General features: G+C 29.3%; 2 protein-coding genes and 1 long non-coding RNA gene across 5 annotated transcripts; all 3 read right to left on the minus strand.

Annotated features, from left to right (window-relative positions):
- Window positions 1-822: 822 nt before the first annotated feature.
- On the minus strand, window positions 823-4856 carry LOC145190919 (uncharacterized). Of its 3 annotated transcripts, none has more exons than XR_016446032.1 (3): window positions 3224-4856; window positions 2038-3149; window positions 823-869 (listed from the first exon to the last, which is right to left on the minus strand). It is a non-coding gene; the product is annotated as an uncharacterized LOC145190919 (long non-coding RNA). The 3 variants fall into 3 exon arrangements; XR_016446034.1 differs by lacking the exon at window positions 823-869 and having other exon boundaries at window positions 1455-3149; window positions 3224-3362; window positions 3478-4599; XR_016446033.1 differs by lacking the exon at window positions 823-869 and having other exon boundaries at window positions 1455-3149; window positions 3224-3362; window positions 3470-4586.
- A 1824-nt stretch (window positions 4857-6680) lies between these two features.
- Window positions 6681-7472, minus strand: LOC149880712 (uncharacterized). The gene has a single exon (XM_090067865.1). It carries the CDS (start codon window positions 7470-7472, stop codon window positions 6681-6683), a length of 792 nt encoding a protein of 263 aa, XP_089923991.1.
- A 2987-nt stretch (window positions 7473-10459) lies between these two features.
- Window positions 10460-15263, minus strand: LOC149880713 (uncharacterized). The gene is made up of 2 exons (XM_090069144.1): window positions 14969-15263; window positions 10460-13744 (listed from the first exon to the last, which is right to left on the minus strand). The coding sequence occupies exon 2, from the start codon at window positions 13729-13731 to the stop codon at window positions 12919-12921; it is 813 nt and encodes a 270-aa protein (XP_089925270.1). The 5' UTR covers window positions 13732-13744; window positions 14969-15263; the 3' UTR covers window positions 10460-12918.
- Between the last annotated feature and the right edge of the window lie 3806 nt (window positions 15264-19069).

A 19069-nucleotide genomic window follows, 5' to 3' on the forward strand; every position in this document is an offset into this window, starting at 1 on the left:
ATCACTCAAAATCAGGTTTCACCATTTTCATAACTCTATAGCGCCATTTCTCATAGTTTGTCTGGTAACAGAGTTATATACATCAAAATGTTTGATATTTATTGAATAAAGACTACCCTTGGATAACATGATAAAATGCTAATTATGGTGATAATAGTTAAGATTGCAATTTATTGCTTGCGATTCTCCCTTAAAGCCATAGTACTGCGTATATTAATCTAGTGTATACTAATGCGTATATTAGTCAAGTGTATACTAATCGAACGTTTATATTAATTAAGAAAACAAGAAAAGTAATTAAACAAAGAAAAGACAGTGCATCTTAGTTAATCATGAGACAAGGGGCGCTTTGTAGCTCAAACATCATGTAGGAAATTTCACAAAAAACAGTTTTCGCATCCTAGATTTATGAATCTGACTAAAGCAAGGTTTAAACTGACACGCTTTGTTTGTTTGTTTCCCATGGGGTTCAGATTTTAGATCCTTACTATATGTGACTAAAAATGGTTTGAGATGGTTGAGATAATGGTTTGAGATGGTTGAGATAATGGTTTGAGATGGTTGAGATAATGGTTTGAGATGCTTTAGATAATGGTTTGAGATGCTTTAGATAATAGTTTGAGATGCTTGAGATAAGATTTTAGGATCTTCTCCTATTGCTTCTAAAAAGAAAAGAAAAATTTTATTGATGAATTCTACGACATTTAACTGTGCAAATCAACTAAAATAATATTTTTTTCAAAATTTTCATCAAGTTATTGGCAAGATTCTAACTTAAGAAGTTGGGAATAATCCATATCCTACCTTAAATAACCATATTCTACAACAAAAATCTGTGTAACATTTGATGCGCCATTATGTTTAACAGCCTGCAATTGAAAGAACATTTTTCGTCTTAATGTAATTGCTGAGGTTTTACCAAGCTTTGACTGAATAGCTTTGCAATAATGGTTAATGATTAGCAATAATGGCAGATAATAATGGTTGATAATAGTAGTAGATAATAATGATAGATAACAATGATAGTTAATAATGGTGATAAAATAGTTAATGATGATAATAAAATTATCTGCGTTCTGCTGTTTGTTGAAAAAATCTAAGGAGGTAAATGTTGCTGATTCATCATTAATGTGGAGGTTCTATCGGTTGGTTGATGAAACATCAAGTCGAGAAGAAGATGCTTAATAATAAAATAAACTAAATCCTGTAGAAAGCAGGTCTTTTGCTAAGAAAGTCCGTCATCAACATGCCATTTACAGAGGGGTAATTATTATTTAAAACCCTAATTCTACAAAAATTTTGGAAAGTATTAAGCTGGATAAAGATATGAATATCCAACTTTAGTGTGTGGTAACCATGTGCTCCATCCACCCAGGTTTATCCATCACAATGCTAATTTAACCGGTAAGTTACCTTTCGAAAATTTTTTACACATTTTTTTTATGTTTATTACCTTCTATATGTTATAGATTAACTAATAGTCATTCTTCAAAAATACATTATAGGTTAACCAATGACCTTGCTCAACAATACATTATAGATTAATTAACAACTATTTTTCACAAATGTATTGCAAATCAACTAATTCCCATTTCTTCAAAAATTTAAGCATAGGGGAGAACCTTAATGAATGGGACAATTATTGAATGGGACAAACTCAGATTCTTGTAGAAGCATCGATGTAAGGATATTCAAATTCCAGTAACAAAGAGTGATAGAAACAAGAATTCAACTGACCGACTCATCCATCCTATTGCTCTATGACCGTAACGACAATGGATGTTATTGTGTTTTCGAATGTAAAAAGTAATTTTTAAAAATGGTTTTTTTTTTCGGATTTTGCAGCAATTTTTGAAGTTATGGAAAATAAAATTCCATGCTTAAATAGATAGCAATCTCTAGTACTACAGTGAGTAAAACACTCAAGCTAAAATAATGGTGTTTTTGGTGTGACTAATCATTTTTGGATAAAGTGATGCGCATATTGAATGGGACAAAATACTACCTATTAAATTAGTTTAATAAAGTATTACTTACAGCTCAGCATAGGGATGCTGCAGTTCCTTACTTTTATCCCCATGGGTAATGGGTATTATTTACACACTCTTATTTTGCAATATTTTACTTAAATAAAAATAACTAAATATAATATTCTAAAATGAGAAAATTCTACTTTGATTGAAATTTAATTAGAGTTAAAATGTTTAAAGTTAAAAATAGTTTTTGTGTGGTCTTTATGCATGTATATATTTAACTACATTTACAATTAATAAACTAATTTGAAAAATGATTGAAATAAATACGTTTGTTTTTAATTCTTTTATGTTTGTCCCATTCAATGAGACATACTTAATGAATGGGACAAATGCCATGCTCCAATAAAACTCTCTTTTTACCAATAGCCAAATGTAAATCCAATTTTTTTTTTTACTATATCATTGAGCAAGAGTCGGTGGTTATCAAACATATTTAAATATATATATTAAATAATTTTATCTGCGTTTAAAAAGCATTTTGCAAAAACTGTCCCATTCATTGAGGTTTTCCCCTACTGTATCTAAGTATATTCTACAGTATAAAAATATATATTGTTACTTTCCAAATGGCCGAAATGTAATAACTAATAAACAATATAAATAGTATACAATATATTAATTAATAAAATGAATAAATAGTAAATAATATAATACTTAACAAAATATATAAATAGTATACAATATAATACTTAATGAAATATACAAATAATTTGTAATATAATAATTAATAAAACTAGCAATAAGCAACCCGTAATACGGGTTATGGTCGGTCTGTTAATTTATAGTGGCTGTTTTCCACAATTTAAAGTGAAACCTTAACTAATAACCTTTTAGAAAAAACCCCTTCAAATTGAAAAAATTAGACTATATGTAAGAATAAAATAAAAAGGAAGAAGGAGGTTAAATAAGTTACAATTATTTAACATTATTTTAGTAATTTACACTTGACATATGTCATATCTGAGTAAAAAAAAAAAAAAAAAAACGTTGGTAACCCTTTTTTGCAAACATATATTATTTCTTCAAAAAAAATTTTTAGTAAATGTTTTTAAAAAATTCACAAAACTTTACAATATTTTGTTCTTCTATACCACATAAACACATCTGATAAATCTAAAATAAAAAATGTAACGAATAAGTAAATAAATAAGAAAAATATAACATACAAAAAATGAAAATCAATGTACCTTATAGAGAAAAGCTGTTGTGATTTACCAGAGTAGTAGTTGTAAAATATTATTATTTTACGTTAGCTTTTACAAAATAATTTATGCTGGAACATCATGATTCCAAAATATTTATAGCAAAATCATGTAGTAAACAGCGCTAAAGACCAAAAATCAAATAGAGATAAAACAAATTGTATATATGGCAAAATAACTTATATTATCTTTTAGTGAATGATTAAAAGCAGTGATTTTTAATAAAATTACCTATTTACCATTTTTAACAATAGACACCAACATGAAGATAAGCCAAATGTCTATTAACTCAAAAGATAACAAAAAAAAACATTACAGCAACAGCACACAACAATAGCACACACCATAAGTTAATATAATATGTATCTATAATATAACTTAAGTAAGATAACATTCATATATAACAAAACATAAGTAACAACATTACACAAAATGTTATTAAAATACATTATTATGTATATTTAGCATAATTAATAACAAAGGCTTGAAAACAGCTAGACCTTAAGCAGTAAAAGTTTGACACTAAACACTATCATGTAACCCTGTGTTAAAAGTACATCACTTGGCTGGCAAAGTTGACAAACCTTGCTCTACACATTTACCAAGTCACAGCACTTTGAAAACACAGAAACAACATAATATAAACATATGTACCAACTATAAACTCAATAAATGTGTTTAAATATATATATAAGGTTAAATGTATACCTTATATACATATTTAAACACATTTTTAAAACAATTATATAACACATATTAACACATACACAAACAATAAAAAAAAACACTTTACATTATTATAAAAACACATTGATAAAACAACTATAAAGCACTTATTACCACATACACATACATATCAAAAAAACATATGCAAACAATAAACATGTACAAACAAAAATTTTAAAAATGACGCGAGAAAATTTAAAAAGATCAAAGTAAACAAAATATATATTTACAAACAGCACTCTTTACCTTCTTTTTTTTTTTCATAAGAACTGTAATCCTCACAACAAAATTTAACCTTCACACACAATAACATGTGGCATGCCATGTCAGTGTTGGCACAAAATTTTAATTTATTTTTCTAGATTTTCTAAAAAAGCACAAAAATAGTTAATAGCATCACAGAAATTTCATAGTAGTAATAACCATTTTATGGAAATAGCATTAGTATAACTTTAAATAACATCCATACCCCTATTTTCCTTCTAAAAAATAACATAACAAAAATAAAACTGCTCAAAGAAAAACTAAAACAAACAAAATATAAACGATTTAAAAAAATTAAAATCCTTTCTACTTTATCTAATAAAAATTAAAATCCTTTCTACTTTATCTAATAAAAATTAAAATCCTTTCTACTTTATCTAATAAAAATTAAAATCCTTTCTACTTTATCTAATAAAAATTTAAATCCTTTCTACTTTATCTAATAAAAATGTATATATAACTATTTCATATACTTACTTCAATTGTAAGATGATCTTAACGATGATTATTTATCTTAATATGATTCTTTATGTAATATATCTAAACTAATAATTAAATTCCAAATCTAAACTAATAATTAAATTCCAAAAGGAAAAAAGTTTTAACTCGCTTCATGGATCTTTCTTCAATGGCCGCGTGCATTTTGAGAACGCGCTCTTTCAAAGCCTAGTAACTAATGACGAAACGACGTTAAACATTAAACATTAAACATTAAGCATTTCTGTACTAATTATATTATAGATATATAAATAATATATAATATAATAATTAATAAAATAATATATGATATAATAATTAACAAAATATATAAATAATATATAATATAATAATTAATAAAATAATATATAATATAATAATTAACAAAATATATAAATAATATATAGTATAATAATTAATAAAATAATATATAATATAATAATTAACAAAATATATAAATAATATATAATATAATAATTAATAAAATATGCTAGAGTTACATTTACAAAGTTATATTACAACTTAACAAGTTTTTATTCGAAATAGAAACCCTTAGAACAGATAACCACTAAAATAACTATGTTCAGAACATATAGACCAAATGTTTACCGCTCCATTTTAACAGTTTATAATTAACTTTTCCTGGTTAATTTAAGTTTTCTGTATTTGTAACTCATAAAATTGCTGCGTGACTTTAATTAAAAATTATGCCAAAAATTATGCATGAAATTATATAAAAAAAAATTCAAAATATAATGGCGTCCTTTAAAAAACCACCGCACAACCTAACTTTAATAAAATGCAAAAAATTAGTTTATTCTTCTACGTCAATTAAATGCTTGAAACTGCACATTTTGTACTTAAAAAGTATAGCATACACTTTTCAAGGCAAATAAATTGCCATTAGATGCAAAAAATGTACCTTCTTTTATTCTAAAAGGTCAAAAAAGAAAACATTCTTCCTTTGTTAAAAATTGAAAAATTAACTATTGGAAGAGCTTATCTAAGAGAATAGCTGCAGTTGTTGCATTGAGCCCATCTTACTAAGTTTCTTAGGGTTCTTTTGTGGAAAACACAACTGCAACACAAAAAGATAAAAACATAGGTCTTTTTTTATAAGCAAAATATATTTTATTCCTATATATTATTAAAACTACTGTACTTTTTATCCACACAAAGTTATCAAATTATCGCAAAGTATGCGCCAATATCCTATTTGAACCTCTCAATCTACGCCACAAACATAGTTAAAGATTATTTAACAACACAAACACATATTCATTATCAAGCTAATATTTAAAAGATATCTTCTTGATTAAAAATATTCTTGATTAAGTATCTTCTTAATTAAGCATCTTATTGATTAAGTTCAAGCTGGAAAAAATTTCCGTCGCGCTGTAATAATAACTTTCAAAGGAACACCAAACATAGAGTGAGACATTTAGATGAAAAATAATAATTCTCACACTTCCACAGTCATTCAGAGCAAAGATATATTTAGAGATCAAGATTCAACCTCAATTTTATCATATTTTATGAGGGATTGGTATCTGACTATCCGTGATACACAAACTTTTTTGATGATTTAATATTTAGTTAATCTTTTTCATGGAAGAGTCAAACTTTTACAGGGATCTGCAATCTTTATCACAGCATAAAGATTGCAGATCCCTGTAAAAGCTGGACTGATTGGGTTCATAATATACTCCGTCTGCCTCTTAGCTCTTAGCTCAGCTACTAGGTTTGATAATAACAGATTGAATAACAAGTTAAAACATGATCAACTTGTTTATATCAAGTTGTACGAACGAAAAGCTTTGTAATTATTCAAAATAAAATGCTTGTTAAAATCACATAAATAGCAATAATTAAAAAGTGGCATTAGTTATATTTTCTTGAAATAAATCATTCTGAAAATTATCGCTACATATGTCTGCAAAGTTTAGACAATAACAATTTATACTCCGATAGCGAACTAACTTCCTAAAGATTTTGCATTCTCCTTTGACAACCTTTTCTCTGTCTCCAAAGCTTCATCTATCTCATACCCCATTGAAATTAGTAAAGTGCTGAGTGTACTTGTCCAACGTGGCCATTTAAAAATATTGGCAATATAGTTGTATACATGACGAACCACCTCAAGCACACCACTTCTTACTAATCGTATCGGAAAGCTCAGAGAATACTTTTCAATTTCGTTAATGATGCTCATTTTTGATTCTTGTCGCAAATGGCTATAAGCTGACTCTATCTTTGTGTTTCTAGATGTAGCAAAAGATGTGCCAATTACAGCCCGAAATGTCATTCCATACATAGCAAGAGCTTTTTTGTTATCTTCATTCTCACTCCACGCCGACAGAGAGTTTTCCCCCTCACAACATGTAACTACCAAAATGATTGGGACTATATTACATCCCAAATGGTTTGTAAATAACTTATACTGACGCTCTGTTGCTGCGTCAATTCTTCCACATTTTATAACCATAATCATTAAATTAAAGCCAGTTTTATTGTCCAAAACTAAGTTGATCAGATTTGTTAACGCAGTTTTTGAAGGAACGGTGCCGCACGATCCTTCATTCAGACCGGCTGTATCTATAAACTGATAGTCAGTACTTTTAATTCTGACAATGTCATAGTAAGTTGTTCCAAATGTGCATCCCATGGCGCCACTACTTGTTTTGTTGTTTTGGCCGGTAATGTTATTCAGTAGGGTTGTCTTTCCAACTCCACTCGATCCAAACACCAGCACTTTTTTAGCTTCCATTCTAATTAAAGAAAGTTTAAGAAAGTTTCAAAAAGTTTTCGGTTTTTGTTAAACGAAAGCAAAGTTTGCTGAGTTTAACGAAAGAAAAACTTTGCTTAGTTTACGAAAAATGGAAAACGATTGACATTATTTTAAACCTAATTGTCAAAAAGAACTTTTAACAAACACGTTGAACTGCAAAATTACATTTATATGTAAAAAAAAATGCTTTCAGTTTAAACACCAATGCACAAATCAAAACAATTCCTGTTAACCAAAACTAAATGTGTTATCTTTAATAGGGATCATGCGATTAACTTGCAATAATCATACGAAACTTCATTTGTATAATACCAATTAATGAAGGATTTTATATACGCTTTCGTATTTCAACAAATTTCCGCTGTTTTTTATGTAAAAAAAGAAATTATTCTAAATAAAAACTTGACTGATGATTTTTCAAAGCGTTTTCACTTGTTAGCTATAACCTTTTCTTATCTTTCAGATATCAAATGAAGTCTCCTACGAGAGAAACAGGTTTTAGTTGTGCTTTAATGCAGCAAAAAAAGGGGTGCAACAAAATATCCTGTGAATGTTGAGTTTTTGGCATATTTTAACACTAGAAGCCCCAAGAAGGATCAATTGATCCAAACACGATTTTGACACTTTGCCGAAGCCAAAATATTAACTTTGAAAAATTGATATATTATAACTTATTTTGATATTATTTACTGAAAAAGGAATAAACTACATAACACATTAAGTGATGTACGTTAAGTTGCGATTAACCTGGATCGATCAATCTACTTTAGGGTTTATAGGCATATAATAACCAGGGGCTTCTAGTGTTAATGCAATAAAACAATTGTTTGCTGAATAATTGTGCAAAAGTTTTGCACAATTTACCAACGTAATCAACGTTGTAAAACTTTTATGAAATTATTACTTTGAAAACTAATCAAAATCTCTACTTATTTGCAAAAAACATTAGAATTATATTTATAAATATTTAGTAACTTATTATGCGCACCAGCTACCGTTAGATTGTGCTACGATCACGAAATGTTTTACAATACTGGCCCTAGGTCGTTGAAAGAAAAATGCCTCGTTAAGCAATAGATAATTGCAGAGATGGAACTATGCGATTTGCTATTGAATTTTTGATATTGTAAATTAAATCACCATCAACAATCCATTTGCTCAAAATTTGTAAAAAAAATATTCACTTTCAAGCAAATTCTTTTAAGAGTGGTATTAGTACAATATCCATAACATAGTTATCATGACAACAGCCATAAAAAGCTTATCTGTTTACGTTTTCATTTTCTCCTTGCTTAAGGCGATTCTTGTAACAATAAGTAAGGATCGTCTTAACAAGGAGAAATATTTTGCCGCTAGTTCACAAACTTTACATAACTCACAAAGAAATAAAGATAAAAAAAAAAAATAATAAAACATAACATAAAAATTAGAAACGTTTTGTGATGAAATTCGAATAATTAAACAAATAAAGTTTTCACTCACGAAAGTGAAGCAACCGGTTTCTATCATCAAAGCTACAAGAAGGTGTTTTTTGGAAAAGTCTACAGAACTTGAATAAAAAGTAACTTTTCATGGAGGCAGTAGAGAACTGCATGTTTATATCTGCTGACTTGCTAATTTATTGAAATAAATGGTAACAGTTTGAAAGAGTTAAAGCCTTTTCCCATACTCTTTTAAATTCAAAGAGTTGAAGAAAGAAAATAAAATCTTTTCCGCTGGTCTACTCGCTCACCGGATTAAAATCCAACATAACCAGTTTTGGCTAAAGCGTCTTTAAAGGTGGCTCAATTGCGGCAATATATATAGGAATATCAATAAATTCAGATCAGAAACAAGGATTCGTTAAAAACTGAGTTTCAACCAATTGTTTTTAAAATTTTGTAAAATCAGTCAAAATTAATGTGTTGCATGCGAATGTTTTATTTAAAAATTCTTTTTCAAATTAAAAAAAACAAGTAATGCGCTTATCTTTCTAAATAATTGAAAGCACTGGAGATGCATTACATACGCATTGCATGTTAATCAAAATGTCTCATCAAAATATACCACAGGGATTTTCCCATTAATTTTAAGCCTAAAAACTCAAGAATTTTAACGCAATCGCCAATACTTCATTGTTCCAGGATAAAAAAAAGTCTGTTCATAGTCAGCTTTAATAACGTCTGGTATTTGAAATTGATTTGGAAAAAAAATCTCTTCTTCTTTCTCATTTTCAAAGCCGCAATCAAAAACTTTTTTTATTGTTGCTTTTATCAAATTTAATTTCCAAAAGTTGCAATAAAAATCCGTTTCCCACTTGAAAATTTTGATACAATAAGCTACTCTTACAAATAATACCAACATGAAATAACCTCATCAACGTTGTTGCTCGGTTTTATAACAGCTTTCGCATTTTTATACTGAGTGTAATGAAGATAACCCCTGATTAGTCTGATGACTTAGTAAATATAAATGATAATATGATAAATTTAAAAAAATTTTTTTTTTTAAATAGTTAAACGGTCTATAAAAACTATTAAGAATTATTTTAAAACTTTAAAATACTCAAAAGACAGAGGAGTGTCATACAGATTTACTTAATAAGACAAGGATTTTAGTTAAAAGAGTTTGTTAAATGAACGTTTGATATTTAGTGAGGATTTCTATAGCTACATATGAAAGTGAAAGTAGCGCTGGGGAGAAATTATAGCTGCAATTCTGTAAATAGTTTTCAAATGTTCAAGTTTTTTAAGACTTTGCTTTAAAATTCAAGTTTAAAAGCGTAATCAAGTTTCAAGTTCTACGCATTTTAAACCTGAAAGCGTTAGATATTTTTAACTACGAATCTAAACAAATCCATATAAAGTGATTTATCTAATCTAATCATGACAAAGTAATTTGTGAAATGTCAATCTCTTCTGAAAGGTGAGAAACCCGTTGATCTCCTGTCTCCTTTTCTTGTTCATTTTGAAATTTCTTTTACTTCATTTTGTTATCGATTGTTCTAATAATTTTTAGGGGAGAGGTCAATATGGAGGATTAGAGAGTACTTTGGATTTCAGCCTCACCAGCGTCAGGTTTTTTTTTATCTGATGCTGAGTTTAATGAATTCATGAACGCGTTACAGGTGAGCATAAGAAATATTTGTAGAATTGGGCACCCGCTTGACATGACCTCATGAGAAGCTTGTGCGGATGAGAATAAGTTTAGGAACATTTTAGGATATACAGCTTTTCGGAAAATTCTAAAAGTATAACTGTAATCAATACGTTCAAGCAAAACTAAAGAATGATCTGGAATGAGCATAGAACTCATTTAAGTTGAATAGAATTCAGTGGAGGTTGGACAACCCTTTTTGCAACCAATTTTCCGAATATTAGTTGATCCACGAAATGCAACTGTAAACAGAAACAACTTTACCAAAAGTTTCTCACCGATCTGGAATAACATGTACCGTAGGCGTCCCACCTATCTTGATACATTAATGTATATAATCAACTTGTACTTAGATAAAAAAATTTTCTAAACTTCTTCTATTTGTAGATGACTCAAACTTTTTCTATTCTTCTAATTACATAAAAATCTCTTTTTACTTTTCAACAAGTTTTCAATGTTTTCAAGCTTCTGAAACGTTCAATGTTTGTACCACTGACCTAAAATTATTAGTTTATATTTACATTTTAATGAAGTTGTTATCATTGACTGTTATTAAACAGGGTGCGGCAGCGATTCGCGAACTAATTTTTGGCTAGGTTTTGTGATGTAAATTTGTTTTTGTTGGTTAATATTCAATGAACGTCTTAAATTTTAATAAAGTTGTGAAGAAAAAACATCTTAGTTAAAAGTTTTAAAGCCAAAAGAACCGAAGTTTTAAATTTGATTCAAGCGGGTTTGCCTACACGTGGAGTGATTCGTGTTTCTGGAGTATCTAAAACTACATTTTACAAGGTAAAAAATTGTGACAGTGCTAAGAGAGCCAAAATGCCTTCTTCAGTAAACAAAAAAGTTGATAAAAAGTTCACAAAAAAGATTAAAAAGTATGTGGAAAAGAATCCTACTGCATCCATCAGAAAGACAGCAAAATTGTTTAATATTGATGAGAGAACAGACAGAAGAACTCTAAAAACACTTGCAAAAGTCAGTGTGGCCCGACCTTCACGTCAAATTTTGACAGAAAGACTAAAAACTTTACGATTGAAACAATCAAAGAATCTTCTGAATCAGCTAAAAAGCCATGCTTCGTAAACAGTTAAAGTTTTCTCAGATGAAAAACCTTTTAGCGTTGACTGTGTGATAAATAGGCGTAATGACAGATTCATTTTGCAGAAGAGTGACAAAGCACCACCTGTGTGTCACATCAGGCACCCTCAGTCCATCATGATGCTAGGAATCATCGCTTCTAATTGAGAGAAATGTCCACCAATCTACATCAAAGAGAAAGAAAAAGTTACCCCTGATGTGTATATTAGCTTACTAAAACGCTATGTGGCGCCATGAATTCATAAAAATTGAAAAAGGCTGCTAGAAAGCAATGAAATTTTTCAACAGGACAATCCACCTTGTCTTGGATCCAGAAAAACTCAAAAATATCTTCAAGACAATATTGGCTAGTTTTTTGCCCAAACAATTTTGGCCATTATCCAGCCCTGACCTGAATTCCCTTGACTATAGTGTGTGGAACGTAGTTGAGAGTAAGGGTTGCAAAAAGGCCCACTCAAGTGTCAAGTTAGTAAAGTCATCAATTACCCGTGCTTAGAACTCAATGTCAAGGGACTATACAATAAGCATATGCCAGTCCTTCCGTCTAAGGCTTGAGGCTGTGATAAAAAAAAAACAAGGAAACCTAATTGAATGTTAAGGCGGGAAAAGTATTTATCTTCAACTTTTCTCCTCCTTATATTCCATGAATATGATTTTTATGTGCTTTAAAAATTCATTTTGAAAAATGTTCTAAAAAGTTCGCAAATTGCTACCGCACCCTGTATAAATTACTATTTTGTCCACAAATGTACATCAGTGAAATGACTAAAATATTGAAGAGAAATTATTTTCCGAAACTCCTGTTTAGGACAGATATCGTGGTTCTTGCCAACGTCTTGTTTGATAGGGCCGTCCTCACAATAGGGTCTCTTGCTCTAAACTTTTCAAATAAAATTTGCGAACTATTCAAAAACAAAAAATATTTGGAGAATGATTCAATGTTAATAAATATATCGCAAATATATCTCCCTAGTGCATTTTATTTTTATTTGAGCACATTTTTCTCAAAACTTTAGCTTTAAGGTTTATAAACTCTTTTTTTTTAATTTGCTTTTTGTTTCCCAGGCCCCAATATAATGAAGCAATTTTGTGCAACAGATTCTCAAACTATCAAAAAAATATATTAAACAGCTATTAATATTTTTTTCATTATTTTTTTGGTTAAAAATTGATACAAACTTCACTTTCAGTCTTTTTCACTCAAACTATTTTCTGTTTGCGAGACTTCATTTTCACTCAAACTTTTTTCTGTTTGCGAGACTTCATTTTCACTAAAACCTAGAGTTGTCATAAGGTTAGAGAGTGTTCCACTCCAAGGCGACCAATTCATCAGATGTGCAATAAACTGATAAGTCCTACGTAACAATATCAATGGACTTTTTCGGAATATTTTTTTCGGAGAATCGAGAGCATGTTCTTTGATCGAGCTGAGGAAGATCTCTTTTGATTCTATCCGTAACCGTTTCAATTCTGATTCCACAGCTAAATTTTTAGATTGTCCGCAAGCAAGTCCAATTATCGCAGAAAATTCCATCGAATACTTTTCAAGAGCAGATTTGTTAAATCTATCTTCAGGCCATGCAGAGAGAGATTCTTCATTCTCGCAGTGCGTCACTACCAAAATAACTGGAATTTTTTTACCTACAAGCTTTTTAAAAAAAAAGTTATATTGATGTTCAGCAGCTTCATCAATTCTACCACATTTGATAACCATAACCAGTAAATTAAATCCTTTTTTGTTTGTTAATATTAAGTTAATCAAATTTGATACAGCAGCTTTATTAGATACTGTTCCTAGTAAACCTTCATTCAAACCAACAGTATCAATGAATTCATAGATGTCATCTCCAAACGAAACAGGTCTATAATATGTTGTTTCAAATGTGCAACCTGTAGCTTTGCTACTTGTGCTGTGATTTTCTCCAGTAATAATATTTAAAAGAGATGTCTTTCCAACACCACATGATCCAAATATCAGTATTTTTTTTGGATTCCCCATTTAAGTATGATTTCTAGAATAGAGATAGATTTATATGTGAAGATCTTATTTTCAAAACGCGATATGCTCTCTTTTTGAAAAATCTACAAAAGCGAGCCTGTTTGATGTAATAAATCAGTTACATATCATCTGAATGATTATTTCCAAAACATGGGATTTCATTATATTACTATTATTTATAAAAGATTTTATTTTCAAAACGCGGTATGGATATTTTTATATTTTTTAATATTGCGCTAGTGCAGAAATACCGTGTCGATGGCAAGATACTTCTGCGCAAACGCAATAAAAAACTTTTATCGATATTTTAGCCGAAAATGTTTCGTTAACATTAAAATTAAAATTTCGAAAGAAAGAAAAGAAATGCCCGACTAGAGAAAAGGCAAATTTATTTCAACATTCAAGTTGAGGAAAAATTCCTCCCTTCAACAGTGTACATCAAAAGATTAAGATAAAGATTATTAAAGGTCTCTGCAAGATTAGTTAACTTGACTTTCTACTGAGCTCTGATTAAGTTTCTACACATATCATCACACTGTGTACCAGTCTACATAGTGTGCCTCTAAAACGTGTTTTTAAAAATTTTAACTTACTTTGAAACCTTTTCTTCTAAGTGTGGTCTGGACTTTAGGTTAGACAAGAAATCAAGTAGTCCTCTAGGACACATTTGAGTGGTAAATAAATTCTAGGTTAATAAAATTAAAACTTGATAAACGCCCTCATAGTCCTACATTCATTTAATGTATGATAAGAAATTTGTAACGTAAAGACGGAAACTGTAGACGTAGGCCTAGTTTCGTTTAGTCTCATATTTTAAAAAATTATGTGTCGCAGAAAAACAGCGTTGCTTTTACAAACTTTCGAATTAAAAATTTTTCTAAGATTTATTTTTACAACGAATGGAAAAGATAAATACTTAACTTGCAACAACTGCCACGTCATAAAACTTTAATTTGAAAATTTGAAGCAAATAATCATGCTGGGGTTAGGGTTTGGGGTCAGGGCATTCGTTATTCTAAACGGCAGCCTTTATAAGCTGCAGCAACTGCAGTAAAACAACTGCCCTCCAAACAAACAAAAAAATTCACTTTTTATTTTTATCCTTCAGAAGTTACATAACATATAAAAATTATTTTAATCAATTTTTGAAGGAAAATATTTTTTACACTTTTAAACTGAAACTTAGCTAAAGTGAAAGTTATTTAAAACGTTATAGTTACTTGCGAAAACTTCATACCTGTAATGTCTTCAACGTTATTTCTTCAATGTAATCACTTTCAACAGTAAAGTCTTCAGCTTAATTATAGTGAGCAAAGAATAATACAAGCTAAAAATATAATTGTAAAAGAATCAAAATGCAAATTAGAAAGGACAAATAAACAAAACGAGTTATAAAAAAATAATGATTAAGCTTTGGCTATCCACAAAAAATAATAAGTCATAATTAATATTAAATAGATAAAATATCAAAACATAGATTTTCTTGGCCTAAAAGAAGGAACATTTTGATAACTATTTTGAATTAAAAATGTCTTAGATGAAGTTAGAATTTTTATAATTTCTTAATTCAAAATACAACGCAATGAGAGCGTGAAATAGAATTACCAATAAAGGAATAATTACGGAGTTCTTTTGGTTTACAGCTTTTATCAAACAAATGAACAATCAAAAGATAAAAAAAAACAGAACAATCATAATAAATTTATTGTCATAATTATGCCAATATTAAATTTTAAGCATCTGCATATCGACACTTTTTTGTTTCGATGGGATACGACACTAGGTTGTGCGCATCGCTCGTTTCGATATATTGCGAGGTTAGAATTATTTTGTTCTATCTCCAAGTTTAAACGTTGGGAGAAAGTTTTTGATTTTTTCTAAAAGTAAAATTTGTTTAAAGTTATTATTACTAACTAAAATTAATAACTCATTTTCTCCCAACTTTTAAAATTGGAGATAGAACAAAATAATTCTAACCTCGCGATATAATGGTTATATCGTTTCCAAAAAAAATTACTTACGATAAAGTTTTGATATTTATCGTAACGTTACAATATTTAAAGATTAAAATTAAATTCCGAAGACAAGGTTTGTTGAAATCACTAAATTACCAAAGGGCAAATCTTATCAGTTTTAGGCAGTGAAGTATACCACTGATGCCATAAAGCAATTGGCCAAATTAAGTTAGTTATCAATTTTAATCACTGTTGTAAGTACCGAAGTAAGAGTTCTCTAACTTGAAGCAGAAGAGTCCTGAAAAAAGTCCTTGGTAGAAGCCTCTTTAAACAATTTTCTTCTTTTTCTTTTTCATTCTGATTGGTTAGAAGTCAATTTCTTTTGATCTAAACCTTAGTGGAGTTTTGCTGAGTGAATAACAATTTTTCAACTTGCTAAGGCTGCAATTTTGTTCTTTTGCAAAAGACAATTGCACCACCAACACTGAAAGCTCTTTTTGAAGATACTGAGGAAGCAGGCACACACAACCATTTTTAACCAGCCTGAGCAAGGATAGGGAATTTGTTTTTATTTGATTACCAAAAGTTCAGCATGTCCATAGTAACAACCCCTGGGTCTTCTTCGAACATTTCCTATTCAGTGACAATGTCCAATTTTATAGGTGTAGCCAATCCAGAATAGGCAATTATAGGTGCAGGAGCTTCCTTTAGTTCAACATTATAGAAAGGACCATGTAATTGCTGTCTACCACCTTAAAAATTGCAGAACGATGCTTGCATTTAGCAATAACAACTCGCTCTCCATCAAATGTAGTTCTGACTTCCTCCTCAAAGTGATTCCAAATTTCTGTCCTTGGCTTTAGCATCAAAATGTTTTGTTTTTTTTTTGTTTTTTTTTTTAATTTTCTTCAATTACAATTTTTATAATACTTCGAACTAAAGTTTTCTTTCTTCAAAAAAAAACAAACAATTTTTCAAGAGCTTAATTTTGTACGTCTTTTGTACTTTAAAGAAGGTCTTAAAACCTGCTTAATCCCAGAGTTTTTTTTTTTATTAAGAAAACGTTTTAAATACAATTAGCGGCGGCGAATTGTAAGTTAAAAAAATAGTCTAACCTAAATATTTTTTTAATTGAAATGACCACACTTGTTATAATTGCTTTAAAAATATATTTCTTTTTCAAAAAATGAACAATTTTTTTTGACTGTTTTTGCTTTTGTTTTTAAAAATAAACAAACAGTTGATATGTCCTCCTAACCGACTGGACTGTTTTCAACAACTTAATCTTCAAAATGGCATTAAAAAATTATTGGCAGTTATTAGTTTTTATCAATACTTTAATCAATAGATTAAGAAAATATTTTGCAAAAAAAGTAAAAATGATATTTTTAACTTAACATTTACTTGTATCTAATCCAAAATATCGTAAAATATCAAAAAGTCTCGACAAATATTTACGATTATATTGATTTAATTATCTTTAAATATGTAAAATTATATATTTAAAAAAAGAAAAGACCGTTAATAATTAAACCGATATTTAAATCAATATTATCGTTAATAACGATACGGTATATTAATGATATCGCTAACATCGAAATCCAAACGATATCTAATCGACTTCATATCAAAACTCAATATCGAAACAAATATGGGTTATTTTCGATACTTCGTTAACGATATGCAGTCTCATAAGCAAACTAAACCTTTCTTATTTTTTGAACGTAAATAGCAACACTGGTATGCGATAATCAGGACAATTTTATACATGCGATAATAAAAGCGATTTTTGGTTTTGCTGTTAAATTTTTTGTGTAGTTTTATTATGATCATCGGATCATAAGTTAGCAGAGTTTGCTGCATATATAGATCGGCGCAAAAAGATCTGCGGATATCCTTTAGGACAAACTTTCGACTACAGATCATACTGCAGATTGTTCTCCTTAAAGCATGCTAAAAGCTGCGAGTAAATTATCTTTTCCAATACAAAGGGAAAATTCAGATGATTTTTTTTACAGCTCTTTTTTTCTTATGATTGGAACAGTTTTACACTGAAAGATTAGTTAAGTACAAGAATTTTGAGATTTCAATTGCATTATATTTCAATAAAATAAATGGTGGATGATCTACACCTCCATTTTACTATTAGATATTTTAACTGTTTTTTGAGCAAACAAATCTTTTTTAAATGTTATTCCAACAAAATTGGTTATCAGTTTTTTTATTTTGGATATCTTGATTTGCGTTACAAGTCAGTTAAAAAATTCCTATTTTCTTTATAAATTTTACTTGATCAGAAAAATAACGACAAAAGTTACATTAAACATTTATTCAGAGACATTTCAAAGGTGTATGGCGTGTAAGAGTGGCGCTTGTTCAATGACTCTTAAAGCCCTCTAATCCTAACATTTTTCTTCCAACTTTACATCCTCAACTCGATTGGGTAGATTGACTCGATTAGAGCATTTTCGAAGAACACCAGCTCAAAAGGCTTTTAGTACCTTTTTACCATGTTTATATTGTATGATTAGAAGATTGAGTTTTCGTACGCTATATGCGGTGCCTCACCGGCAGCAGACAAAAATTCCTGTTGATCAAGTGATACGTGCTGTTCCAAAAAAGCTCTTTAAGGAGCAATACTATGGATTGCTATTGTTATTTAACTGCTCTAAATTAAACACCTCAAAATTTAGCGATGGATCTTCATTAGATGTTTAATTATTCTGAATCAGCTATGAGTACTTAATTGATAATGGGAATGTGCGATAGTCTGGTTCCCCAATTTTCTCACAGCAATATTTTGTTTTTAAACTAAGCTTTGCTGTTATAAAATAATCTCTTATCTATTTTTAACCTTCTCCTAGTATTCTTAAGCTTTTCAATATCAGAAGTGTCAAAAGGGCTATTCGGAGTTCAACACATTTTTAAAGAAAGAATTTGGAGTACAACACATTTCAAAAGCATGAATTGAAACACAAGTTATTTTAAAGGCATACTGCAAGTTACAACTATCCACAGTCCAGTCATTGACCAGATACCAGTGCTAAAGGGGTCAACTTTCAAAATAGTATCATATGAGGCATTGCACTTGTTAATATTTTGGCTTTGGATCTTTTTTCTTACTTCTTTTCTTACTTTTCTTACTTCTTCTCTTACGTTTCTTACTTCTTTTCTTACTTTTTCCTTATTTATTTATTTTTTTTTTTTTGAGTCTTCTTTCTTTCTTACTTTTTTCTTCTTCTTTTTCATTTACTGCTCATTGTTATCCCATTTCCTCTCATTGCTATGACATTTCCTGCTCTTTGTTATGACATTTCCTGCTCTTTGTTATGACATTTCCTTCTCATTGTTGCATTTGCAATTACAAATAAATCTATTGTTTA

This window comes from Hydra viridissima, unplaced genomic scaffold (genome assembly GCF_058129835.1).
Source record: "Hydra viridissima isolate aposymbiotic clone 2 unplaced genomic scaffold, HvirCarnegie_v1 scaffold_12, whole genome shotgun sequence".
Classification (NCBI taxonomy): Eukaryota; Metazoa; Cnidaria; class Hydrozoa; order Anthoathecata; family Hydridae; genus Hydra; species Hydra viridissima.